Source organism: Prunus mume, linkage group LG8 (genome assembly GCF_029339155.1).
Source record: "Prunus mume cultivar Tortuosa linkage group LG8, ASM2933915v1, whole genome shotgun sequence".
NCBI lineage: Eukaryota > Viridiplantae > Streptophyta > Magnoliopsida > Rosales > Rosaceae > Prunus > Prunus mume.
The window spans coordinates 3,081,099-3,108,784 of NC_142705.1; the positions used below are offsets into that span (position 1 = coordinate 3,081,099).

Sequence of the window (27,686 nt, forward strand, 5' to 3'; positions counted from 1 at the left end):
CAGTTGAGAAGAGATTGTTCTTCCGCATCCTGTCCGTCCATTCCGTGCTTCGTACCAACTAAGAAAAATCTCCAATCACAAATCATAAAGACTTGTTGACCGAACCAATATTCCAATCCCAATTAACTAGCTACCTCAAAGTGTGCAATTTCCAACACGACCTTTTTTAGCGCCAACTCTATTTTATTTACTTCTACTCTTTAACCGTTTTACTGGGCCGAATCTTATTAAAATTAACCCGGTTTTTCACCACCCCAATCCAAATCAATACGTGATCTCTCCAATCACGCAGTCCACCTATACAACACGTGTCAGAATCTAACCCCGAAAATCAATTTTTTCCCTGGTGCTGTGCACACAGGATTTTGATTTCCGTAAGATACTTCCATTCAGTGTCTCATCACACCACTTTCACTTTGGTGGAAAATTTGTAATCTTACTAAATCTGACGGCCAACCGCTGACCTTACTCTCTTCTATGAATTCACACCGTCGATTACCACTTTTAACACTCACCGCCAGATCAAACCTAGGATCCCAATCTCACCGTCAAAAAATCACAAAATTGAAATTCAAAACACAGCAAGAGAGAGGGAGGAGAGACGAAGGAGAAAGAAGAAGAACCAGAAAAGAGGGCCTTTGCTGCCTTCTCTCTTCTCAGTCCCCTATCTAATTCTCAAAGCCTCGTTTTTTCTCTATACATTTTCTCTTTAAGAATTTTTTTTTTCTCTCACCCTCTCCGTTTTACAATTCGGCGTCGTTTGGATTGCAGCCACCACTGGCCGAGCTTCGCCGCGAATCTTGAGCTGCAAATTCGCACAGGAGTGTTTGAATCTTTTAGATGAATCCGATTGTATTTTGGATCTGAAACCGTGAAATTTGGAAAATTTCGGCTATTATCTGACAGTAATCACTGGATTGAGTTTATCCGCAGAGGAAAAAATTCGAAACTTTGGTGAAATTTGAATTTTTATATTTGATGGGGGAAGCTGACGGGGACGAGTCGGCTCCGACGAAGGGGCAATCGGATGCGGCACCAGCCGCTACGACGTCATCTTCGTCTTCGATGAGCGATGTTCCGGCGAAGAAGCTTGCGAGGCAGCTGGATTTCACGGGATTTGGTGGCGCACCGGCGAGTGTGGCCCTGCCGGAGCTCCCTAAACCGCAACTGGCGACCGTGTCGGTGCAACAGAGTCAGCCAAAGCCACCTGTAGTGTCTGTGCCGGTACCCGTTCCACCGCAGCCGCCCATATCTTCAGTGAGGCCTGTGTAAGTTTGTAGCTTTTCATATGAATATGCAATGAAGTTTAATTTGTTGGGAAAAATATTGCCGCTTAATAATTGTATGGTCCGTTGGTTGCTTATTAGTTCAATTTGATTGAGAAGTTCGGATTTTGGATTGTGAGGTAATGTGGGAAAACTGCTCAAAATTGGAGGCGGCTTGAGAGCATTGTTTTCGAGAATTTAGTCTGTGAGCTGGTATATTTTGGGGTCTATTAAACAATCTTTTGATTTTGTTTGAAGGATTGATTTTGGAGGGCGAACTGGTTATGTTTTGGGTATTTTTGGGAGTGTTTAATACGAGTTTGCTATTCGAATTGCTAAAGTTCGGTTACTTGAACTACTGCATTTGTAAACGAATGGGAGAATTAAATTTGTGTTTCCAAAATAATTTCATTTGATGAATTCATACTTTGAATTCACGTTTTTTGTTTGGGTGGGCAGATGGGGTGGGGAAGCCATGTGTTTGCCACGAGCTACTCCTACGGGGCTTTTTTTCTTCTGATAATTTAGTTTTGATTAAAGATGCTTTAGTCTGCGATCAAAATCTCTCTTTGCCTCTTTCTCAATTTCAATTTACAATATCTCATACCCTTTTAAATGTGAGTATTGACTTCTTTTATTTTACACAACATTCGTTGAACTGAGTCCGGGATTTTGGGACCCTGATTTCCACCTCCAAGGAAAGGATGCCTTACCAAGAGGCATTGACTTGCTTTCCTTCTGGATTTGAGTTGTAATGTTGGTTATGATTGATGATCAATCTTTGTTCCTTTAATGCATTTACTGAATTTTTTTTGTACAACCTCTGTTTATTTGCACGTAGAGGCACATCTGAAGATACCAGTGTGGCTTAAAGTGAAAATCTTCATGTGAAACCTCTGTTTATTTATATTTAAACACTGTTATTTTTCTTTCTTAGGAAACCAGAATCCCCAAAATCAAGACCAAGACCCAATGTTGATGCAAAAGATGGTACTCCTAAGAAGCAAAAACAGTGTAATTGTAAACACTCTCGCTGCTTAAAGCTGTAAGTGCATAACTTCTCTGCACTAGGTTTGTATGTAAAGACCATTCCATCCAGGAGTTGATATTTTGTTACAGTTCTTCTGATTTTCTTAACCTTAAATTTTAATGCTTCGTTTAAGTCTCTTTTGAAATTCTTAATCGTCATCAGCAATGTTCAATTTACGTGAATTTTGTGTTACAAAGAACTATAACCCATGCACGCAGAAACATGAACGTTGACATGAAGCGATTTCCTTGTTATCTTGTGACCAGGTATTGTGAGTGTTTTGCATCTGGAATTTACTGTGATGGTTGCAACTGTGTAAACTGTTGCAATAATGTTGAAAATGAAGGTGCTAGGAGAGATGCAGTTGAAGCTACATTAGAGCGTAATCCAAATGCATTCAGGCCAAAAATTGCAAGTAGCCCTCATGGACCAAGGGATACTCGGGTATGTTTCTCTTAGTTTGATGGACTACTTTCAGACATGATGGCTATTTTCTTTTACCTTTTATGATAGTTTAAAGTTGATAGCATTCAAGGATATCTTGTTATTTTTTTTTTTTCAATAGATTTTGTTGGCTTCATCTGATATGAAACTTTGTACTGAAAGCTACGTTTTAGTGTGCATGACATCATGAACTTCTGACTGGTGCTTTTTATTGTTTTTAAGTGATGAAATTATTACTTCATTACGATTGTAAACCTGACCTTTTTTGCTCCACTGGCTTTGCTAAGAATTTGAGGACATAACATTGCTCTGCAATCAATTAAGTCTTGTAGGAGTGTATGAGAGTATCATTACATGTCGAATTTCTTTTGAATGGTTTATGAGTTTGTGGTGTGTATGGTCTTTCCATTTTGGATGAATTTTCTATGTTTTTTGCTTTGTTATACCATCACAAAAATGGCTTAGATGAAAGTTGATTCCTTGTTTTACTCCAGTAACAAATTGAATTTTATACCTGTTAATTAGAACTGTATTAAATATTCTGCTATCAGTGGCTTTAACTATAAAACCCTTCATTGGATGTTATTGTGGGCTGGCTTGGAAATGTGTAGGAGGAAGCTGGTGAGGTTCTGATCTTGGGAAAGCACAACAAAGGATGCCATTGCAAGAAATCAGGGTGCCTGAAGAAATACTGTGAATGCTTCCAAGCCAACATTCTCTGCTCTGAGAACTGTAAATGCATAGACTGTAAGAACTTTGAGGGAAGTGAAGAGAGACAAGCTTTATTCCATGGGGACCATGGAAACAACATGGCATATCTTCAACAGGCAGCAAATGCTGCCATTACAGGAGCTATTGGATCCTCTGGCTATGCTTCATCACCCCCAATATCCAAGAAAAGAAAAGGTCAGGAACTCTTTGGACCGACAGCCAAGGATCCATCAATTCACAGGATTGGACAGTTCCAACAGGTAAATTTGGTCTCATAGTATAACAAATAACTTTGGACAAATTAGTTGGTGTTTACTCAATGGAAAAAATGTTGCTAGTATGGTACTAAGAGTATGATTTTTGAGAAACTCCCCTGACCTATTAAGATTACTAGTAGAAATCATGTTTATTGAGATTCAGATTATTTTTTTTCCGGTTTACTTCATCCTGACACTGATTTTGGTGGTTAAATGCGGAATGCTCTATGTGTATGTTTCTTTGATACCATGTTATGTTTTGGGATAGCATCATTAAATGTGTGTTTCATATAATTTTCAGGGAAACCATATCAGACCCCCTGCTCCCTCTTCTCTGGCTTCGGTCCCTGTTAATCGTCTTGGTGGTGCTGCAGGATTAGGGCCTTCTAAGTTTACATACAGGTATAATTGGTTTTCGTTATAAACTACTAAAGTACGTGGTATGAAACTAATTTGTGTATGGTTGTTGAAGGTCTCTCCTAGCAGACATCATACAACCACAGGACTTGAAGGAGCTTTGTTCAGTTTTGGTTGTTGTAGCAGAAGAAGCTGCAAAGACACTTGCAGGTAGTTTATTGTTTCATGTATGACGAATCACTAGTCTTCAGAATTCATCGTGTAAAATGATATATTTTCTTCCTTTCACAGAAGGTTGTCTTAGCCTGAATGACTGCAAATGATCTTAGGGATGAGATATTGAGAGTTGGGTAGTATCACACCATGGACCATAAAATGATTAAATCTGGAAAATGTTTGGAGTGCATCTCTTTAAGAAGAAAAATGCTTGGGTGTTAAAAGTGATAATACTGACTGTGAATTTCTCCGGAACATATAGTCATTTCTACCTAGACAATGAGCTGTGAAACATCACTTGTGTGGTAAATTAAGTTTTACTAGTTAAGCGAGAACTATAATCTACCTTCCAATAAATCACCTTCCATCTCTCATCTGATTTTGGTTTGTCTTTATCTGGGTAAAGACACATTTAACTACTAATAGGGCATTATAGGAAAAATTCAATTGTAAATTATCTATTACGTAGTGACCTTTCAAATGGTTGTAGTAAATATAAAAATTTGTGCCTTGGTATGACTGAACATTAGTATGTCCAATCTATCCCAGAACAAAGGAATACAGCAGAGAAGCCGACAGAGACTTCCCTTGCTTCAACGACACAAGATAGGTTGCAAAGCCAAAAGGAATCTGATGCTCAGAAAGCTGTGGCTGATGATTGTTCTAGTGCAAATGAGGCTGATAAAATCAGCCCTGATGATTCCAGTTCAGATGGTGCTGATGTGCCCAAAGGGAGGCCAATGTCTCCTGCAACTTTGGCATTGATGTGTGATGAACAAGATACAATGTTCATGTCAGCTGCTTCTCCTAATGGATTAATGGGCAATCGCTGCAACACATCTTCACAGTTGCCTAATGGACAAGGAATGACAGAGGTCTATGCAGAACAGGAAAGGATTGTTTTGACGAAGTTCCGAGATTGTCTTAATAGGCTCATTACTTTTGGAGAAATAAAAGGCAAGTCGATCCTTTTTCTTATCTGGACTAAATATGGTATAAGTTAAAAGTTTTCCATAATAACCAAACCCTCTTTCACTGTTCAGGCTAAAAACTGTCAGGATAGTTAATTTTTGTTTTATTGTTTGGATACTTTATCTTGTAGGTTTATCTAGAGTGGTTGTTTCCTTGTGAAAAGCTAGGTGCACGACTCTGCAATCAGAAACTTTGAATTACAGTCATCCAGCTGTAATTACACATCCACATTACAATTGTAGTTATACATCCCCTTGTAATTACACATCCACAATACTACTGTAATTACAACCCCCGAACGGCGGGTGCCCCTGCAGTGTTGCATGGCCCTGATCTTGATAGGCATTCAAAATATATAATTTGTTTTAAAAAATAAAAAATAAAAAAAAAGAATTGACAAGAACTGATGGCAATTAGTTCACTTAAGTTGAAATCTCATTTCCAACCAAAAAAAAAAAAGGGTTGAGATTGCAATTAGCGTCTGCAGTCCACGGTTCAGATAATTTGTTAACATTATTTAGAATTTATTTTTCTTTCACCACTTGAACATTGGCAATCAATGTACCTCTTCCATTTAACCTTGCAGAAACAAAGTGCTCATCATTAGCCCGGAGTGAAGCAGAAACTCAAAAAGAGCAGCCCAGCAATGGCAGTACAAAGGCAAGAATGGAAACAGGAAATCAGCAGGGACCAGTTAGCAATGGTGTAGCAAAACCTGCTGTTCCACTCACGGCCAAGACGACAACACCACATATGGTTGCTGCGTTAGCCGTTAGTAAAACTCCCTCCCATCCGGAAAATGGAGAAAGTAGACCGAAAGATTAAAACAGACCTGTAAAGATTTAGCACACAAGATTTGCCCAAGGTATTGTTTTTCTTTGACTTGTCTACGTCTCAGCGCAAGACAACAGTACTAGGAAGTTAGGAACAACTCTTAGAGGTATCCCATTTTTCTCTTTTCTTCTTTTAAGGTTATTAATATATTTATAGATTAGTGTTTTTTTTTTGTTAGCTTTAACCATAGTGAGGTCGAAGTGGTGTAAAATGAAGAGCCTTGTAATTGCACAAGATATCATTTTAGATCGTTACATACAAATTAACATCATAGTATTGCCTACATGTTAGGATTTTGATCTTTGCACATGTGGAGAAACAGCGAGCATTTACCACTTATCGTGGAAATAATATGTAACTTAGTTTTCCTTACTGGAGTAATTTCATTACTCTTAATTATGCGCCTTGTGTTTAACAATTTTCGTTGCCTCTTTCAAGTGCCGTTCTTTCTTCACAAAAGGTTTTCCCATTCTCTAAGGAAGAGAACGAAGGGGATTTTATCCCAATAGCAACTTTTGGTTACCTTTTTTTCAACCCTTGAAAATTTTGAGGTTTGTAGCCAGCCTAAACCCTTAACCCTAAACCTTAAAACATTCTAGGTATTCCTCTCCATGCTTCTTTTCTTCATCGAAAAAGTTGTACTTAGAAACATGAAATCTCTCGCATGAGTAAAACATGAACGGTTCTATGCTCTAAACACAAGAAACTATTTGTTCCTATTTTCTTAAACAAAATAGATTTGGAATTCTTTTTGAATTGTACACTTATCAAATTTCAAAATGGTGTTCTTCAAATGACTAATCCCTCTCAAACATATTCAATGCCTTTCCATTTCAGTTTCAATCAGTTGGCCGCAATTTCCATTAAGGAGCATTATGACTAAAATATAGTACAATAATTCCATGAATTATGAAAGAACAAAAAATTGTGATTATGGATCTTTGAAGTTGGAAATTAAAATATTTTAAAAAAAGAGTGTGTAGAGACGGCAAGAGAGATAAATATAATGGTACGTAAGGTTAAAATTTTGCTGCTTCAATTGGTCTCCTCCCCTGCTGGTAGTATTGGAAATTTTTGTTCATGCTTATTGAGCCAGCAGCTGAAACAAGCGAGTGGTCCGGTGGATGATTTAGTAAATGAGAAAAGACCCAAGACCCTAAGAATTTCAGAAAGGGGTGGTGGTATGGCATTGGTATGCAGTGAAAATTTAATCTCTCATTCTTCTTTGTTGTTTCTTTATCCAGCACATTGATGTTCACATCTAGTAAAAACAATAAATAATTTTTAGTCTATAAGTTATGTTAGTGCCGAAAAGAACACAACTTATGTTTCCCTTGAGTAGCTTTGCGTTGCTCTGCAGGCTTGAGTTTCCCTTTAGATGTTTAGCCACTAATAATTGTTTCTGCATATACACATATGGAACGTGAATTAATAGCCTTAGCCGTACGTACAAGGAGATACATGGCATTGGCAGAGAAGAAAGAAATAACAGAAGCAGAGGCTTCCCTTTCTTTGTGGAGGTTGTATAAAAAATAAATATAAACTTAGTTTCTTTAGGTCTTTTTTTTAGTAATTAATTAATATCTTAGCATTTTTTAGTTACTTTCATTTGTAATTATGTTTTAATTAATATTTATTTAGTGGATAATTAGTATAAATATTTTAATTAACTTCATAAATTATATTACTTAATAAATAGAAATTAAATTTTTTTTCTTTAATAATAAAGGTATATCCACGCGGCTATACTCTTGAAACTTTCTAGTTAACACATATTGAAATATTATACTTGTAGAGTATTGCCGGGCGGCTATGCGTTCGAAACTTATAGAGTATCGCCGCACGACTATACTGTTTAAATATTCTATTTAATATTCTTCTTACATAGTATAGCCTATACCTTTGAAATAGTATGCAGTTTATAAAAAATAAATATAAATTTAGTTTCTTTTAGGTCAAAATTTTATTTAAAAAAATAAAATTATTTTTAGCAATTTATTCATATCTTAGCATTTTTTAGTTACTTTTATTTGTAATTATGTTTTTATTATTACCTTTTTAGTGCATAATTAGATGTTGCATAATAAATAGTAATTAATTTTTTTCCTTTGATAAAATATTTAAATACTAATTATTCACTAACTAGATAATAATTAAAACATAACTACTAATTAAAGTAATTAAAAAATAAATTTTCATATTATGCTATTAAAAGGTATAGCCGTCCGGGTAGCTTTTTGAAACTTTCTATTTTAGGGTCTAGCCGAACGGCTATACTTTTGAAACTTTCTATTGTAGAGTCTAGCCGAACGGCTATACCTGTGAAACTTTCTATTTTAGAGTATCGCCGCACGGCTATACGGTTGAAACTTTCTATTTTATTGTATTCGCCGTCCGGCTATACTGTTGAAACTTTCTACTTAAAGCGTATAGCCGCCCGGCGATACCTTTGAAATATTATTCTTATAGAGTATAGCTCGTTGGTATATATATTCTAAGTATAGCCGCACGGCTATACGGTTGGAATAGTATGTATTTTATAAAGAATAAATATAAACTTTTATTATTTAGGTCAAAAAAGTTTTACAAAAAAATTCTTTTGATACTTTCATTTGTAATTATGTTTTAGTTATTATTTCTTTAGTGGATAATTAGTATTAAATATTTTAATTAACTTCATAAATTATATTACTTAATAAATAGTAATTAAATTTTTTTCTTTAATAAAATATTTAAATACTAATTATTCACTGACTAGATAATAATTAAAACATAACTACTAATTAAAGTAATTAAAAAATTAAGATCCATATTATGCTATTTAAAAGTATAGCCGCTATACTGTTGAAAGTTTCTATTTAAAGAGTATAGCCGCTCGGCCATACTGTTGAAATAATAGCCGTTCGGCTATACTATTGAAAAATTCTTCTTATAGAGTATAGCCGCCCGGATATACTGTTGAAATATTCTATTTAATATTCTACTGGCAGAATACAGCCGCACGGCTATATAAAAATAAATATAAACTTAGTTTCTTTAGGTCTATAATTTTTTTTATAAAAAAAATTATTTTTAGTAATTAAGTAATATCTTAGCATTTTTTTAGTTACTTTCATTTGTAATTATGTTTTAATTATTATTTCTTTAGTGAATAATTAGTAATTAATTTTTTTCTTTAATAAAATAGTTAAATACTAATTATTCACTAACTAAATAATAATTCAAACGTAAGTAATTAAAAAGGAGATAGCCATTGCCTTTTTTTTCTGCCTTTTCTTCATTCTAAACATTTTAAGTAAATGTATTATCTTTGTACTTTAATTTACTTTTATATTACTCCAAACACAAAGAAAAAACCTAAAAAACAGATTATAGCTGAGATGAGAAGTCACCCTAAACTCTGAAATTCATGTGATCACAGAGGATCATGATTGTGAATTTGTGATCTTTTTTGTATTATAATACAATATAAACTCCAAGGCATGTGAGTTCTATATATGGCCATGAGAACTTGAGTCTGATGACGTACCTGAGATGAGTCCCTAACTTGAGAGCTTGAGTCTTAATACGTACTGTCAGATATTTTATAAAACATAGAAACTAAGATATACTGGGAGAGGGGAGATACCTGTAGTGGGAGTCTGCTTCAAAAAATACTAAAATTTCAATAAATCAAGAGATGATATCGGATTCAATTTTTTGTATAAATGATCTTTGAATGTGTTAGGTTTATATATATATATATATATATATATATATATGATAAGAATAATATGAGGAGTTTTGTGTGATGGCCTTTATCAGACTCTCTAAAGATACAACATGGACTTATGTTGATACGAGAGTGAAAACATTTCAAGCCGTTCTTTGCATTGAAAATAAAATTGATGCGGTTGACTGTCGCAGCAAACTTTTTTCTTTTGATGTTACTACTCAGTCCTAGTCAGATTTAAAATGTGTTGCAGAGGGTGTGAAGCCAGTAGGGTTCATGCTGAAATATTTTGTGGCTTTGAATGATAAAGAAATATTGATGGTTCACATCACAGGCTTTCAAAGCTAGATAAAGATGGAATGTACGTGAAGGAGCAAGTCAAAATTTCCGAATTGAATTTCGATGAGTACGTGAAGAAAACGCTGTTTATTTTCGAATATTTTACAGCACACTTGCTAAGACGCTGATCGAGATGGCCAGCCGGCCCCCAATTTGGGTGGTTCTTAATAAGTCCATTCACAAAGAGTGAGGAATAAAGGGAAAGGTTTATATTTTTATTTTGGAAACCAACTGCTTACGAAATCATCAGAGTCACCTTACATATTACAAGGAAACAACTCCTCGAATCTTATTTTCCTGAATATCACATATACCCGACAAGGGGTTGGAAATAGGCTTTTTACTTGCTTACATACGTGACCTTGAAGATGGGGATGTCGAAGCGGGTGCACTCTGCAGGACAAGAAAAAATGTCACGAATTTACTTCAAATCTCGAAGTTACTTCAGAGGTTTTTTTTTTTTTGGAGGAGAATGAGAAAAGCTTCTAATATATCCAAATCCAATAAAGGGAAAAATTCGACAACGAAAATAAGAATCGTCGTTCTTACCAGTGGCACACCCTTCATTGCTCTTTCTTCCAAAAATCTCGATGGTCTGTAAAAGTTACCATATACTCCGGACCATTTCTTGAGACTATCGTATATATGCTTAGGCCCAACCAGGTCTGCCCAAAATATAATACCACCCCTGCCACAGAACAAAGAAAGAAACAAATAAAATAATTACTCTCTACCAAAGGACCATATTTCAAATTACACACGCCCAAATGACTGAGTTACAGCCAATTCAAAAGCAAAGTTCAAGCAGGTATGAGGGTCAAAATGCAACTCACCGGTAAGATGGGAAACTCATCCCAAGAACAGATGCAATGTCAAGGTCCGATGCTCGAACAGCTATTCCTTCATCTAGAATACGACATGCCTCATTCACCACAGGGAAGAGTATCATCTCAAGAATTTCTTGGTCTGTAACAGATAAAGGCTGCCAGCCATTGTCCAGCAAACACAATTAGCATGAATATCACATAAAGCTATGAAAAGCAACTACATCAAGACAAGGTAGTTCCAATTATAGCATTGTTGTGCACAAATTAGTGTCTACTATCTTATCTAAAGCAAAAGTACCTTGCCACCGGGCATAATATTGGTAACTCGTCTAGATTCCTCAATAATTGGTAGCACAGAAAGATCAGGTTTTGGCTTGCTTCCCTTTTCATAAATGTAATATCCCTTCCCATTGTTTTTACCTAGAATTCCAAAAGAAAAAATTTGGAATAAAGAACATGTAAAAGCATTATAATACCCCCACAAGTCTAACAACATTGGTGAAGCTCTACACTACCGTTTCGTCCATGTTTGATCAAGATCTCAACCAATGGAGATCTAAAAGTGCGATCTGGGAAAGCAGTAGCAAATTCCTTTCCAACTGCAAGGGCTACTCCATAGCCAGCCAAGTCCTGAAGCCTGCACGTCAAGAGTCAAACAATGCAGTTCTGATCCACAGAAATGCCAAAGTATATTTTTCTATATGAAAAAGTTGGGTGTAGTGCAAGGGAAGAAAGTTACTGGAATGGACCAATAGGGAAACCAAAATTGCTGATGACCCTGTCAATTCTGAATACATCCACTCCTGAGTTGAGCAATATATGTGCACCTTGTGAATAGGGAAAGAATGCTCGATTTACTGCAAATCCCGTGCAGTTACCAACCACCACAGGAACTTTCTTTATTATTTTTCCGACCGTCAAAAGATCAAGAATTACTTGTGCAGAAGTCTTCTCTGTTCGTACAATTTCAAGAAGAGGCATCACATGAGCAGGACTGGCCATAAAAGAGCGATGTCAACGAAAGTATGAAGTACGAAAAAAAGAGAGAGAGAGAAAAAAAAAAGCACTCCACAATAATAATAAAATGCATATTGTGGCTAAGAAGCATGTTTCTTTGAGTTATGAAGATGTCTGTTCTTCGGAATGCATCAAATAACCTGAAAAAATGAGCCCCCACAATGCGATCATGAGAGCTTGTCTTTTCTCCTACTACATTGAGGTCAATAGTGGATGTGTTTGTAGCCAAAATGCAGTGAGAAGGGCATACTTTCTCGAGTTCACCGAAAATTTTTTGTTTGAGAGGAACATTCTCAATCACAGCCTGCAAAAAAAGAATAACATCAAATGAATTTTTAATTGAAATCCGAGTAATTAAATGTAGATCTTACAATTCCATTAACACAAAATGTTATATACAATGGATGTTCTGGCCAAAAAAAGTGGATGGTAAAGATGAACACAAGAATTCATGTCTAACATAATGAGGAATGTTAATAATCCCAATACATGAAACCAAAAGGGAAAAAGAAGTGAAGACATCTAGCATTTTAAAATCCTCACCTCAATGACCATATCCACATCTTTGAAGTCTGAGTAGTCCAAACTACCTTTAAGCAATGAGAGAGCTTGCTGTGCCTTATCCTGTGTCAACTTCCCTTTAGTTACTAATCCTTTAACATTTGCTGTGGAAACCAAAAAAAAAAAAACAATGAGAAAGGATTAAAATATTTCAGGTGTAGAATCTCTCCAAAATACACACAAAACATGCCAGGGTATATTATCAATTCCTATTAGCTTAATAACAAAATCTTTCACTTCCTCACTTACAACCAAAAATGCCACAGCAAAAATAATTTAAAAAATCATATGCTGGACTGCAGCCTTCATCCCATAGATCATTCATAACAAATAGGAAAATGGTAAATCTCAAGAATTCCTGCCAGTGAGGTAACCACCTTCTATCGTTTTTATGCCCTTCTGGAGATATTCAGAGTTGACTTCCTTGAGAACAACATATATATTGCTCAGAAGAAGGGCCGTAGCTATGCCAGAACCCATCAGACCTCCCCCAATAACAGCAACTTTCTTTACATGTCTTGGTTTAAGGCCAACATCAGTAACATTGGGTACCTGCATAAGTTAATATTTAGATGACGCAATGAGAAAGAAAAGGAGGCTATAATGTAGAAACTGCTTCTTTGCAGCAGAAGATAACCATCACCCTTCACTATATTGAAAGGCTTAGCAGAGGCATTGAACAATAGAATCAATACAATTTGAAAGATGTGGCATTGAGTTACTACAGAATCAACCACAAGAAAGAGCAGAACTTTAAGCAAGTGAAGCTGATGCAGATCCAGTCATGATATGTGAACAGATGTCAATGTCATTAATGCAAGGGAGTTCCAGTCATGATGCGGACAGGACCTCCTAGTAAAGAAACTACTTGTGCATCATGATTGTACCTTAGATGTCGCACGTTGGGCAAAAAAGACATGGACAAGACCTTTTGAAGTGTCTGACAGAACTAACTCCTTAAAAATTTTAGCCTCCTGCAACAACAATTTCAATTGTTAGAACATACGTGAACCAATGGCATGCCATAACACACTACAACTTCAGAGAAGATGATGTTCAGACATGTACAACAACCAAAATCAATGACACCAAAATTACCTTTAGAACACCACTGTATCCTCCATGAACAATGCCATCCTCAATCACATCAAGGCATGCTTGATGCTGAGGCATGTTGGGAGCAGTCTTCCTGGCTTGTTGTCTAGCAACTTTCAGTATCTCACGTGCCTCAGACAGGGAACCAAGCTTATCTGTCCTGTGAAGAGAGTGCAACCAAGGTTTGCGCCTCTCAGCAATGTCCAAAGCCCATAAACGAGATACTTTCAGCAACTCTTGAGAAGGCACAATAGCATCGATAAGACCAAGCTTCTTCCCTTCTTCAGACATGATTGACTTGGATAACTGAAAAGTACCACGCAACACTAAATTGGAACCAATACAAGATGAAGTTATATTATTTTAGGATAGAAGACGAAGTTATAGGTTATTTCACATTTCTCGACATATTTCAGTATGAAGCTCTATGATTTTCTAATTGAAAAATAAAAAACAAGTCAAGGGGCCAATTACCAGCATCATTTCAACTGCCTTACGAAGCCCTACAAGTCTTGGAAGACGTTGTGTGCCTTACATAGCAACAGTATTTTCACATTTCAGTGAAACATTAAATTTAAAAATAAATAAATAAAAAAGGTCTGCAATGTATTGTCAGTGTAGAATAAAAGTTACACCTCCAAATCCTGGAAATACTCCAAGTGTCAACTCTGGCAGGCCAAGTTGAGTTCTTGGAGCAGCAATTCGTGCATGGCACCCCTGCATGAGATTTGCTAATAATACGTAATTGCACAAAGATTCTGATAACAACTTTATCCACCAAAAGTTAAGAACAACGAAAATCTAAAAAGCGTATGCTTGGCAATGGGAGCACAAACCATTGCCAACTCCAAGCCACCTCCAAGTGCAAGTCCTTCCACAGCAGCAACAACAGGTTTTTTTGAATCTATTTTACAGACAAACAGTATTAATGAAATTGTTAATTAGTGTATTCAATATGGAGCCCAGTAGCCGTATCCTTAGGTAATGTTGGTAAGTACCTTCAAGCTTGTTAACCACAAATTCAACAGAGACATCGGGCATAAGTGAAACATCCCCTGCCACACCGCGAAATATGATATTGAGTTCTCAATCCGTCATTTTACTTCAAGCTAAAATAGCGAGAACAGTATAGTTCATTCAATCATACCAGACTTATGAACCTTCTCGAAAACATTGATATCAAATCCACCAGAAAACCTTCCTCCATTGCCTTCATTCAGGAAGAAAAAAAAAATCAATTAGAATATATAATTGAGCTGTAAAACATCCACAAAGAAGAAGCAATACAAAAATTCAAACACTCTTAGATTCTTTAACAAAAAAACAAAACAGAACCACAGAAAAGAAAAAACAGTTAATGCATAACCAATTGGCAGAATTGGATCGAACAGCACCAAATCACCAAAACAAAACGGCACTGCCGCACAATTCAACGAAAAAGTACGAATCAAAGCTTAATTACCAGTCAAAACGATAGCCCTGACATCATTTCTTCTCGCGACTTCGTCGAACTTCTCCTTCAACCCCGCTATAACTGCAGCATCACGGAAAAACAATCCGAAAAAAAAGAAAATCAAAACCAGATGAATCGTCAACTTTTGATAAATATGGTGCAGAGCTAGCTTGATTACTCGGTATGGCCAAGGCGTTGACAGGGGGATTGAATATGGTGATCACAGCAACGCCGTCGTTCCCGACCTCCAAGGTGACCTTGACCTTCGCCATGGATTCACGAACCAGAGTTCTTAGGGTTTCGTGAAGAAGACAAGGAAAACACAGTAAGAGAGCTGATAATGATGAAGACGATGAGGAGATCGCAGCGTATGGGTGGGTCTTTTTATATGTTTGTTGATTGATTGATTGATAATAATGCTCGGCGCTGCAATGCGATGTGGAGAAATTTGGCTTCAGTGTGACTAGTGGCAACTTGCAAGGCAGTCGTACCGTTACCAACAATTTTCGTGATCCACGCGGTAATTTTAGTTAAAAGAGGAGGAAATGATCCGCTGCTGATGAAAAGGATGGAGGTCTCTGATTTGATTAGCTGGCTTTTGGAATTCAAGTCAATTCTTCCACGTTGTAGCGCTTCGTTCACCTTTTGCTTTGCTCACCCACTTTCTTTTTGTTTTTTTAACAACCTTTGCTCAACAACCATATTTTCTTTTTAATTTACATTTTTTTTGGTTATATAAAGAGTTGTTTTTGCTCACCTAATTTAATTAGTATTTTTTATTTATAAAAAGACCATAGAATTTTATTACATCAATATAAATAAATAGTATTGATAATATATATATAAATAAATAGTATAAATGACATGTTATAAACATAATCATCCTAATAACAATATGGTAGACATTGGTAAAACTTCCTATTAACACAAACCATGATTAGTATATTTTTTTAAGTACAAGCGATTTAGGGGGTTTACACAAATATTCATTGGGTGTTTGAGAATTTTGAATCTTTAGGCTTTATCCACATGGGTGGAGATGGAATAACTTAATCAATTGAGCTATACAACACTGCACATACTTTAATTAGCTTTAAATGCAATAATTTCTATGAGGTTCATATCACATATAATATCTCCTTTCATTTAAATGCATGTACGTGACAAAGGGTTTGTAGCTCAAATGATTAAGAGTATTTACATATCTACAGCTGATGTCTTGAGTTTCAATTCCCTCTCCCTCAATATAGTTTGTATTTTTTTTAAAAAAAAAAATTGAATGTGTTTTAAATGAAAGATTTGAATTTGACAACAAAGCGACATTTGCTATAAAAAAACAAACTTTATATTGAATGTATTTGAAATCGCTACATATAGTACATTGGAATCGATTTAAAATACACACATGTTAACGCTTTGTATAACATTTTCAAATATTGACATATATGAATTGTAGTAATCTATACAAACAATTTGACCTTTATATAATTTAAATCACTAAATTTTAAAATTACTCCATCCAAATGGACCTCAAAGAAGTTAATAATGTTAACCTTTTATGTGTTAAAGTCTCACATCTCTAAATTTAATTTGTATTTATAAAAAAAATAAACAAATTAATATATAAAAAAAGTCACATTGATATTAACATCTCTAAATTTCATTTGTGTCAACACGCCTTTTTTCAAAAAAAATTCAAAACTGAGTATAGCCGTGCGGCTATACTAATTTTAAATATAAAAAAGGTCCTCAACCATTAGGTCCACGTGTCAACACACGTATTTCTTAAAAAAATTTCTAAGCTGAGTATCGCCGAGCGGCTATACGATTTTTAAATATAAAAAAAGACCCCAGCCATTATGCACCTGAGTATAGCCGAATGGCTATACTATTTTTAAAATCATTAGGCGCTGTGTGTCAACAAGTCTTTCAAAAAAAAATTTAATTATAGAGGTGCGACTGTACTCCTTAAAAAAAAAAAAAAAAAAAAAAAGAAGAACCTCTATCGTTTAAAGTCACGTGTAAAAATAGGTATAGCCGCCCGGCTATACTATATTTTATAAAAAATCGTAGTATAGCGAACGGCTATAATATTTAATTAAAAAAATTAATTATAAAAAAGAACCTTCCTAATTGCATTGGTTTGTACCTTATGGATATTGCAACATATCCAAAGTAATATTAATCTTCCACTATTTGATATTTTAATATAATTTTTATACCATATGTTATTCTTATTCAATAATAATAATATGTATAATACATGAATTTGTGTGTGTTACTGAAATTTTTTTGTAAAACATACGTGTATAAAATATCAGAAATACGTATGTACATGTACAATACGACTATTGTATGTTTGCTTTTTAAAGAAAATGTAAGACATGTATAGAACACATGAATGTATTGTTGAAAAATACGTACCTACATATGTGTTACTGAAAATTTTGTAAAAAGTACGGAAAAATTTTAATTTAAATAATTAACTAATTGGTTTTAATTTGAATCATAGAGCCCCAAGAACGCTAAACTCAAAACTCACAATTCCTAAATGATGTCCTCTTTGACAGAACAGAAGCACAAGATCAAATATAAATTAAAAAAAGGAGATCTTATTCCACATAATCATTAGTTTTTCAAATCATGTTTTTGATGAATGGCACTGCTACAATCATTTTGGTGAAGATTAAGATTTTCTCAAAAGTTTATTCAATTTACAATAATTTATTTTAATTTAATGTTCCATGGGCCAACTCTTTGGGTCAAGCCGACCTAATAAAATGGGATTTTAAGGTTGGTCCAAGTCTATGAGTCAGAAGCGGGTCGACCCATGGGGAAACAGATAATAAGAAACCACCTAAAAAATAAACCAAAACCGACGTCGTTTCCTTTTGCGCATAAACCTTTCCCTCGTCACACACACTACAATGACAGTGGCAGTACGAGCAAAACCCCCAAACCCCAAAGCTTAGCAGCGGTAGCTACAAAGCTCGAAGCTTCTCCAATGGCGTCCTATAAGGTTGTCTCTAGGTTATCGTCCCGATTACAACCCTTCACATGCAATCTCAACAAGACGTCTCTTGCATCAGAACTCTCTCAGCTCAAATCGACCCTTCACTCTCAGACCTCCGCTCCTGCTCGACGCATTTCTCGCCTTTCCAGGTTTTCAGTTCCTCCATTCTCATTTCTCGTTCTCTTTTTATTACGTATTTTTGGCGTCCGAGAATGAGTAGGAAATTTTTGAATCTGACAAAGATTTTATCTTTATTAGGTTACCGTCGGAGTTGGGCAGCGTGGGCTCAATGATGCCATTACACAGCGCGGTGGCTTCGGCACGGTTGATATCGAGCTTGTCCATCGAGTCTCAAAGCTGGGGTTTAGTTCCTCAAGGTGAGATTTTTACTTTAATTTGACGCTTCATGCGCTTAATTTATGCAGCTTGCATACGATGATATGCTGTTTACATGAAATTGCACACCATCTGCTTGTTTCTTTGACAGCCGCAATGTACTTATTAGACTGCGGTTTTAGGCTCTGTGAACAACTCTGTTTGTTTCATGCTGTATTGCTATTAGAATTGCTCTGTGATAAAGTCACAAACATTTCAACGTTTTCTTGTTTTGGATGTTTGGCGACATGGGATTCTTGAACTCTGCATTTGCTTTTAAGTTATTTGATTGAGTTTTAGTGATCTAATGTATATATGGCATTTGGCACTATGTGTGGGTTGAATTTCTGTTCGCTGCCTTCATATGAGCTTCTGAGTGAGCTTGTCTTAGGAGATAGATAACCAAACCATGATTGTTTTATTCAGGACGGAATTTTTAATAGCTATATATATATCTTGTTGAAGAAATTCTTCCAAGTCGTCTCCTACAATTAGTTTCTAAAGAAAAAGAAAAAAATTCAAATGAGACATGATTTTCAGCATAGAATCGATTACAATTCATATGGAACTGGCATGCCTTCTCTTTGTTCTTAGAACTTAAACTCTGAATTGACAATCAGTTCGTTCTAATCATATTTGTTATACCTACATGGAACAAACAAGTTAATTGTAAGTAAAAACAAGGAAGTTTTGCTAACCCTAAGTGAATGAGATATCGAGTATGAACTCTAATTCTACCTTTCTCATATTTCAGGGATTTCAATGCCTTTATGACAGCCTCTCTCCATATGAAGGTGTCTCGCATAGATTCTGTTTGATGGCAATGTAGGTCTCAAGTTGATAATTATCTTTTATGATGACTTAAGTGGCATAAGATGTTCAACAGTTTACCGGGTGCCTGTGCCTGTTTGTTTTCATCCCTTTGTTTGAATGCCTTTTTTCAAGGAGGCTGGATGCTTTTGTGTTACCATGATTGGGTATTATTTGCGAGAGGTGCCCAATATTGTGTATTTACTTTGCTTTCTTTCTAGTATTTGCTATCAGTTACATGCCAAATGACAAAGTTATACTTGACACTAAGACAATGTAAGGTTGAAGTTTCATTTTTAAGCTGCTGAACAAAATTGCGTATTTACAGAACCCTTGTCGCAATCAGTTTCTATCGGCACAATCTTTGAGAGTAAGATAAAAGGGGTCCTGAGCACCTTATCGTATTCAGAACTGCTAAGGAGGGTCGCAGGACTTATCCCTGCACCCAAGGTCCGGTTTTCGAATGCACACTTCATGAATATCTCTTGTATTTTCGAATTCACACCTCGTGAATATCTCGTATTGAAAAAAAAAGTTAATAAAGAAACTCAATTGGAAACCAAATAAGTTCAAAATCAAGAGGATTTCAAACTCCAAACCTCACACCCTTTTGTTTTTTTGGGTGAATTTTATTTAAATTTCAATATAATTTTCACCAAAAAAAGCTTTTCTCCTAATTACTAATTTACCCATAAGTTTTGGCAATTGGTGCTTAAAAATCTTGTTATTAAGGGCAACTCTGTAATTTCGAGTTATACCATCTCTAGTTATTTTCGTATTAAATCCATATCTCGCCATTAGAGAGCGCTCTTCCAACGGCCACACATGGCCTCCTCTACCTCCAACTCACTGCAGCAAAAGCACCACCTCCTCTCCATCAACCTCTGTAAGTACCCATCGGCTCTCAATTCTTTTAAATTCCATTGTCCATCTCATTTTCTCACTTTCTCGCCTCCCAAACAAACACTTGAACTTAAACACACACCTCAACTTTATCCACTTCCAGTAGTTAGAGAAAATATTAGCCACATAGTTGCAAAGTTATCCACCACGTACCGTGAACCATATCTAAAAACCAAGACTCCAGGGACTGGTACTGAGTTTTCTTCCTTAAAGTCCACAGAAGAAAGGGTTGGCAAAAAATCTGTAAAGAACCATGTTGTTTCAGTGGAGGAGAAAAAGGCTGAAGATAGGTTCAGTAAAGACAGAAATACGAGGAAAAATCCTGGCTTTAGAAAAAGGAGGGACGACAATGAGCATTCTTCTAGGAGGCTCAAAGATGAGAATAAAGTAAACTCTTCAGGAAAACGTAATGATAAACAGGCGGGTGAACAGAAAGGGGGGAAAGGGTCTAAGAAATATGACGTTGATGCGCCAGAAGTTAAGATGAGAGTTGGATTGGATATGTGCTCAAAGAGAGGGGATGTCATGGGGGCAATTAAATTCTATGATTTGGCTCAAAGAGAAGGAATTAAGTTGGAGCAGTACCACTATACTGTACTGTTGTATCTCTGTTCTTCTGCAGCTGTTGGTGTTGTTCGTCCCGCTAAGAGTGGGTCTGGTAGTCGAACTTTGGATACCTTGGATTCGTCTGCCAGCGAAGAAACCAGGGTGAATTCCATGGAATTGGGTAGTGGGAATTGGGATGGTAGGGGGTTGAATACATCAACTTTGGACAATGAGCAACTGGTTGATATCAATGGAAGTAATGGGGAAAAAATGGGGTTTGATGATCTGGATGGTACTTCAGATGAAAAGGAGAACTTGGCATGGTTTTCTAATGGGTTTGTGAAGCGAAATTCCCGCCTCTTAGATGGACTGAACTACCCAACAAAGGGTGGAGATGATTCTTCAAATCTAAAAGATGGAAGCATTAAGCAAGAAGATAATGGAATTCGTGTCAGTGAAGAAGTGAAGAAGTATGCCCTCCAAAGGGGATTTGAGATCTATGAGAAGATGTGTTTGGATAATGTCCCAATGAATGAGGCAGCATTGACATCTGTGGCTAGAATGGCAATGTCAATGGGTGATGGAGACATGGCATTTGATATGGTGAAGCAAATGAAGTCATTGGGAATAAATCCTAGACTGCGTTCCTATGGTCCTGCATTATCTGCTTTTTGCCATAGTGGAGATATTGATAAAGCATTTGCTGTTGAGAAACACATGTTGGAGCACGGTGTCTATTCAGAAGAGCCTGAACTAGAGGCCCTCTTACGAGTGAGCGTGGGAGTCGGTAAAGGTGACAAGGTGTATTATATGCTGCACAAACTAAGAACAAGTGTAAGGAGGGTCTCACCGTCTATTGCCAATTTAATTATGAACTGGTTTCATAGCAAAGAAGCTGCAAGAGTGGGAAAAATAAAATGGGATCCAAGATTGATAAGGGAGGCAATTGAGAATGGAGGTGGGGGCTGGCATGGGCAGGGCTGGTTGGGAAAAGGAAAATGGTCTGTGTTGCGTACAACTATTGGAGCTGCTGGCTTGTGCAAATGCTGTGGGGAAAAATTGGCCACAATTGACCTTGATCCTGTAGAAACAGAAAACTTTGCTGAATCCGTTGCATCTATAGCTATAAAGAGAGAGAAAAATTCAAGCTTTCAGAAATTCCAAGTACGAAAGTCCCCAACGATGTTTATTGATTTTAATCTTGTATTTGGGATTGACTTAGGAAAGAATAAAATTTTATTATGCAGACATGGCTAGATTATTATGGACCTTTTGAAGCAGTGGTGGATGGAGCTAATGTAGGCCTTTTCAGCCAGAAGAAATTCATCCCATCCAAGGCAAGTTGCATGATGCTTAAGCACATATGACACACATCAACTTTATGTTCTTATTAGTGATTGCTGTAAATTTTCATGGTGGGATTAATAGGTCAATGCTGTTGTTAATGGAATACGCCAGAAGCTTCCTTCAAAGAGATGGCCACTCATTGTTCTTCATAACAGGCGTATCAGTGGAGGAAAAATGGATGAACGGGTTAATAGGGCATTGATTGAGAAGTGGCAAAATGCTGATGCTCTCTATGCAACACCTACGGGTTCAAATGATGATTGGTGAGCAATATAATATTGGAACATAATGATGCTTGCATAGTTTGTATATGATTTTTACATGAACTTTTTACTGATTTAATAGCTAATTTCATGTTATTGTTTAGGTAATACATATGCATTTAAAGTGCCATGGTATTAACCTGTGTTTCAGGTACTGGTTGTATGCAGCTATAAAGTTCAAGTGTTTATTGGTGACAAATGACGAGATGAGAGACCATATATTTCAACTTCTTGGAAATGATTTCTTCCCCAGATGGAAAGAAAGGCATCAAGTAATATTTTTAAGTGCCTCTGCTGGTTCTAAATGTAAATTTAATAGGTCCAGTTTGTTATATTCTTTTTGCAACCGATGATACTTGGTTTCTGTATGATTTGCAATCCTATTTTTCTAACTAGTTATCTATCATTTTCTAATGGCAGGTGCATTTCAGTTTTTCTGATGCTGGTCCAGTGTTTCACATGCCTCCTCCATGTTCTGTTGTAATTCAGGTGAAAACAAGTTAATATAATCTTGATTATAAGACTCTACATCTGTACATGTTTGTATTCCTATCTTTTGAAAGGTGGCACAACAGAAATATCGATGCACCTGGTGAAATATGTTCTCAGGAATCAGAGGAAGGGCACTGGCATATTCCAGTTGTATCAGAGCATGATTGTGAGGCAGAAAGAACATGGTTATGCATTATGCGAAGTAAATCACGTCTGGAAAGGAACGATTCTGCAACCAGACCTAAAGGTAATTCTGAGTGTTATCAATTCATGGTTTTCCCTCCAGATATTTGGGTTGGCAACACGAAATGAACTGTCTATGTAAATTATGTCATCCATATCAGTTTATTAGTTTACCAAGAATATTTGTGTGGAGCAGATGCACAGCCTCTTCGTCGTGACAACAGGAATGCAAGGTCAGCTACTCGAACCGGTGTTGAGTCACAACCATTGAAGAATGGCAAGCAGAAATATACTAAACACCAGCCTCATGAATTTTTTGAGAATATCAAAGATATTCTCTCAGGGTCCATGAGCTCAGATTGTCACTCAATTGTTCCAGATATTGCAACTGCAGAGAAGATTGGTGGATGTGTCATTGATTTTCAAATATAAACTTCATGCTAATCTAGTTCAGGATCTTCATTGAGACGGTAGGGTAATGTCTAATGAGCTCCCAACTGAAGGGTTTTTTGTCTGTATAGTTGGCAGCTGAGTTTCTAGTTGGAGAAGAATACAGATTTCCATTGCAGGAAACAGTTTTTGCAATAAAATTAGTAGCCTAGAGCTTTTCTTCTTCTCCCTTTGCGCGCGTGCGTCTGGTGGTGTTGGCTGATAGGGTGGTCCTTAGAATAGAGGGACCATAATTTTTTGTATAAACTTTCCATGCATTAGACTTCATTTGCATGTGTGTAGTTGCAATTTCTTTATTATTTTTAGATACAAGTGATAATCTAATTTACGGAGAGGGGAATTTGAACTTGGGTGTAAGGGGACAGGCTCACTGCCATAACCAACTGGCCTAACCCACGTTTGTGTGTGGAGTTATAATTTTTAGTGCAACATGATGGGTACATGATCTATGATTAATTGATAGTAACCATCTTATAAGGATTAAGGAACCTGAAAGTTTTGAAATTAAACGATTTTATTAATCTCAATTTGGAAAGTATAAATTATCTCTACAAGATTGGCAACAAGCTAATTATAAGATAATTACACTCAATTAATGGATAAAAAGATATCCCAAATAATTATTATACAATTACCCTGTGAGAGAGCAAAGGCCAATCAGGACTCCAAAGTGAGAGAGGAAATCATGTTGTCATAATCCCACAACAGCTTTCACACAATCATACCTCGGAAATAATGCAGTCAATAACATTTTTATAAATACCTCAATATAACGCATATGGAAGTGCCACCTTTGATTCATTTGTCAGTCAGTCGACTTTTGACCTTTATAACTTATTTTCTCATAAACTGAAAAAAGGACACCGAACACAAAATCACGGGCTGAAAACTTTGTTTTTGTCATCTTTCTCTTTCTCGAACATGCTGGTGATCACTCTTAATCTGATCATGGCCTGGAGAATCTCTCGTTAATGGGTTTTGTTTGTTATTGTTTTCTCACTGCTAGCTTTAATGGGTTTTTTGTTTTCTCTCAAAAAAGCCTATAGTCACAGACTCACAGATATCACCACTCTGTCTCTTTCTCTTGCTCAAACCAAAACAAGCCCCACCCCACTCAACCCCCAACAAGTTCAAAAAAAACAGGGAGATAATCAGATAAGGAGAGAGCTTGTCTTCTTTGTCTTAATTCCCCTCTTTATCATTATCTCTTCTATAAGTTTCACAAACATTTTAAAGAAAAACATGGAGGAGATAGAAAACTCTAAACCCTGTTCAGGACAAGATTCAGAAGCCAAGTCTAAGCCTATGGACATTGTAAGCTTTGATAAGTCTCTCCAGGTACATTATTTTCGAGCCCAAGAATAATGCCATACTTGGTTTTTCATTTCTCTGTGCAATTTTCTCTCTTATTAAGATGTCAAACTATTTTTGTCTGTGGGTTGAAGGAACTGAAAGACCTGCGCTCTCAACTTCATTATGCTGCTGACTACTGTGAATCAACATTCTTGAATACCAAAGAGAAGAAAGTGTGAGTCTTTTTAACACAATTAAATGCCAAAGCTCTACACATAATGACCTTTTTAGGCCTCAGCCATGAATTGCTGCAATGGTTGCATTTTTTCAATTTTTTTAATTTTTGCAGTGTAATGGACAACACCAAGGAGTATGTATGCAGAGCTGTGGTTACTGTTGTTGATCATCTTGGATGCGTTTCTGCCAACCTCAATGGCCTCATTTCTGAGACTAACGCATTTTCGGAGACCGAGCTTCGAATCGATTGCCTCAAACAAGTTGTTATTATCACCTTATAAGCTTACTGATGTTAATAGATGGGTTATAAATTATGTGCTTGCCTGAATCACTATTCAGTAAAATTGCTCTGTTTTTGACAGAGGCTTTTCTTATGCGAACAATACTCCCACAAGCTTGCTCTGCCTAAAGTCCGATGGAGGGAAATATTGCCTAGGCATAACGCACGTTTTTTGTCTGCACGTAATTATTCCACACCATTTCATTGTTCTCTTCTCTTCACTAAGATTGAAAATCTGCTATTTCCAGTCAAACATGAAAGAAAGGATAAACTGCTACTTACAACTATGTGCGTAACTTTTTTTTCTTTCCACTTTCTAGTTTCTAATTCTTTGTTATCTGATCGGCAGTCAGAGATGCTGAGAAAACCAGTGAAGATTTGAGGTAAGATTTTCATCTTTATAATCTCATAGCAGAAATTTTGAGGTTATTTGGCTGCAGGATAAGTGTGCATTCACAAAGAACCTTATGAACTTCCATCGGCACAATTGATACTTAATATACTTTTCTAAGCCTTTGGGTTCCAACTGCTCAGTGTAGCTTCATTAGGGAAATAGATGATTGTTGTCTCTAGCTTTGAGCTTTTTTATTTGATGATTTTGATCCATGCAGGGATCCTGCAACTCCAGCCTCTCGTAAAACCATCGATAATCATGAATTTGACAAAGAGGCTGCAATGCCACTTTTCTTGTACACATCATCTCACAAACCGTCTTTTCCCGAGGGGGAAACTAATTCAGCTTTAGGTAACTTTGCGCTTTCCCCCGCAAAACAAGAATAGTAGCTGCTACTATGTATAGTTTTATGAATTGTCTTTAACATACACTAGCTTATATGATGTGCATTCTCAATCTTTAACATCAATTTATTTTACTGTAGTTCCGGTTCGTGATGGCCTATCAATCCTGTCTAGAGGTCCAAATCCTACATTTCATTTCCAGGTGAGATGAGACAGTTGACGCATACATGATGACATTTGCTACAATCACTTTGTCTTGTGTCCTTTGATTCTAGCATGTCTTCTTGCGTTGTCTTGCAGGAATCTCGGAAGAATGGACGCCTCAAGAAATCTGGGCAGGGTCATGACATCTTGTCACTCATTAGACGAGCTAAAAGAACAATATGAAAAGAGCAGAAACTATTTGTACCACATAGTAGATCGCATCTCTAGCTAATCGACGTGGGATCCACTTGTACGGGTGAGTCCTACTCTTGTTGATCTCCAATGTGATCCATAAACTATAATCCCCTAGCATTTTTGATCATACCATAGATTTTAGAGGCTGCTTGCACTTACAAGTATCAGGGAGGATGTTAGTGCTTCTCTGGACAGATTATTCCAAGCTTCTTTTTACAGGACTGTTTAAAATGTTGGTAGATGCTTTTTATTATTTTTTATTATTTAGGTTAAGTAGATGTACTTGTTAGGGAGGGATGCTGTTATGGTTGTGTAAATAAAATTAATCAAGTTGATTAAAATTCATGAATGAATGGTTAATGTTTATGGTTTTGTAGCAACTGGGATACACGAAGCAACAATATTCCAATATGTTATACGGCCAGCATTTTACATACTGAGTTTATTATCTTTAAGGCTAATGTAGCAGGTGCAAGGTTATACCAGCAAAATGCTTTTTTTTAGCTTTTGAGAACAAAGGAAAAATTTTTTATTATTTTAGGTGCAAATAATTGGTAAACAAGATGATGGTTTAAAGTAAACATTTGTTAGTTAGGCAAATTTATTCATTTGCCATGGATGCTGTTATGGTTGTGTAAATAAAATTAATCAAGTTGATTAAAATATCATGAATGAATGGTTAATGTTTATGGTTTTGTAGCAACTGGGATACACGAAGCAACAATAAACAATTCCAATATGTTATACGGCCAGCATTTTACATACTGAGTTTATTATCTTGTCAAAGGCTAGATGTTGTGTAGCAGGTGCAAGGTTATACCAGCAAAATGCTTTTGTCTTAATCAAGCTTTTGAGAACAAAGGAAAAAGTAGACCCCTAATCTTGCCCCTCCATTTCAAGATTGATCCTGAAAGTAGACCCTTGGGGATTTCTGCAAATACTGGCCTTATTGGATAAACAAGATGCATGGTTTAAAGTTTAAATCATTTGATAAACATAAAGCCTTTAGTTGCAAATTTATTCATTTGCCAAAATCAAACGAAAGCACAGCCCCAGTAAAAAGAATATCGACGGTTTCAGTAAAGTAGTATTATAATTCTACAACAAATAATAACAAACAATATCAATGACGAAAAAATTATCCAAGAACTATTCTTCATCAATCTAAAATCATCATTTTAGCTGTCTTCACTTGCATTGTAAAGATTTGACTGTCTTGGCTGCCACATCAAAAGCTATGGTGCAGTAGTTCATGTTGGTAGCCTTC

General features: G+C 36.2%; 5 protein-coding genes across 7 annotated transcripts; 4 read left to right on the forward strand and 1 right to left on the reverse strand.

Annotated features, from left to right (window-relative positions):
- Positions 1-587: 587 nt before the first annotated feature.
- LOC103340980 (protein tesmin/TSO1-like CXC 5) lies at positions 588-6,458 on the forward strand. Of its 2 annotated transcripts, XM_008244452.3 has the most exons (8): positions 588-1,268; positions 2,203-2,310; positions 2,562-2,739; positions 3,351-3,710; positions 4,009-4,109; positions 4,180-4,274; positions 4,830-5,237; positions 5,839-6,458. In XM_008244452.3, the coding sequence occupies exons 1-8, from the start codon at positions 979-981 to the stop codon at positions 6,075-6,077; spliced, it is 1,779 nt and encodes a 592-aa protein (XP_008242674.2). In that variant the 5' UTR covers positions 588-978; the 3' UTR covers positions 6,078-6,458. The 2 variants fall into 2 exon arrangements, with proteins under 2 accessions (XP_008242674.2, XP_088898242.1); XM_089042116.1 differs by lacking the exon at positions 2,203-2,310 and having other exon boundaries at positions 838-1,268.
- Positions 6,459-10,331: 3,873 nt separating this feature from the next.
- On the reverse strand, positions 10,332-15,670 carry AIM1 (Enoyl-CoA hydratase/isomerase family). The gene is made up of 18 exons (XM_089042115.1): positions 15,269-15,670; positions 15,100-15,171; positions 14,785-14,847; positions 14,636-14,692; positions 14,474-14,541; positions 14,273-14,354; positions 14,112-14,167; positions 13,641-13,943; positions 13,430-13,516; positions 12,920-13,094; positions 12,525-12,646; positions 12,122-12,285; positions 11,704-11,958; positions 11,480-11,601; positions 11,263-11,384; positions 10,971-11,119; positions 10,687-10,825; positions 10,332-10,530 (listed from the first exon to the last, which is right to left on the reverse strand). The coding sequence occupies exons 1-18, from the start codon at positions 15,360-15,362 to the stop codon at positions 10,486-10,488; spliced, it is 2,175 nt and encodes a 724-aa protein (XP_088898241.1). The 5' UTR covers positions 15,363-15,670; the 3' UTR covers positions 10,332-10,485.
- Positions 15,671-17,983: 2,313 nt separating this feature from the next.
- On the forward strand, positions 17,984-19,618 carry LOC103340977 (uncharacterized). The gene is made up of 3 exons (XM_008244449.2): positions 17,984-18,252; positions 18,362-18,480; positions 19,233-19,618. The coding sequence occupies exons 1-3, from the start codon at positions 18,095-18,097 to the stop codon at positions 19,250-19,252; spliced, it is 297 nt and encodes a 98-aa protein (XP_008242671.1). The 5' UTR covers positions 17,984-18,094; the 3' UTR covers positions 19,253-19,618.
- A 482-nt stretch (positions 19,619-20,100) lies between these two features.
- Positions 20,101-23,804, forward strand: LOC103340978 (proteinaceous RNase P 1, chloroplastic/mitochondrial-like). 2 transcript variants are annotated; one of them, XM_008244450.2, is made up of 7 exons: positions 20,101-21,901; positions 21,985-22,074; positions 22,166-22,347; positions 22,499-22,619; positions 22,768-22,836; positions 22,957-23,086; positions 23,219-23,804. In XM_008244450.2, exons 1-7 carry the CDS (start codon positions 20,114-20,116, stop codon positions 23,452-23,454), a joined length of 2,616 nt encoding a protein of 871 aa, XP_008242672.2. In that variant the 5' UTR covers positions 20,101-20,113; the 3' UTR covers positions 23,455-23,804. The 2 variants fall into 2 exon arrangements, 1 of the variants encoding a protein (XP_008242672.2); XR_016122685.1 differs by having other exon boundaries at positions 20,102-21,901; positions 22,499-22,653.
- A 713-nt stretch (positions 23,805-24,517) lies between these two features.
- On the forward strand, positions 24,518-26,799 carry LOC103340976 (putative protein ABIL5). Its single transcript, XM_008244448.2, has 8 exons — positions 24,518-24,810; positions 24,918-25,000; positions 25,115-25,262; positions 25,365-25,464; positions 25,632-25,665; positions 25,894-26,027; positions 26,161-26,222; positions 26,321-26,799. The coding sequence occupies exons 1-8, from the start codon at positions 24,715-24,717 to the stop codon at positions 26,405-26,407; spliced, it is 744 nt and encodes a 247-aa protein (XP_008242670.2). The 5' UTR covers positions 24,518-24,714; the 3' UTR covers positions 26,408-26,799.
- Positions 26,800-27,686: the final 887 nt, after the last annotated feature.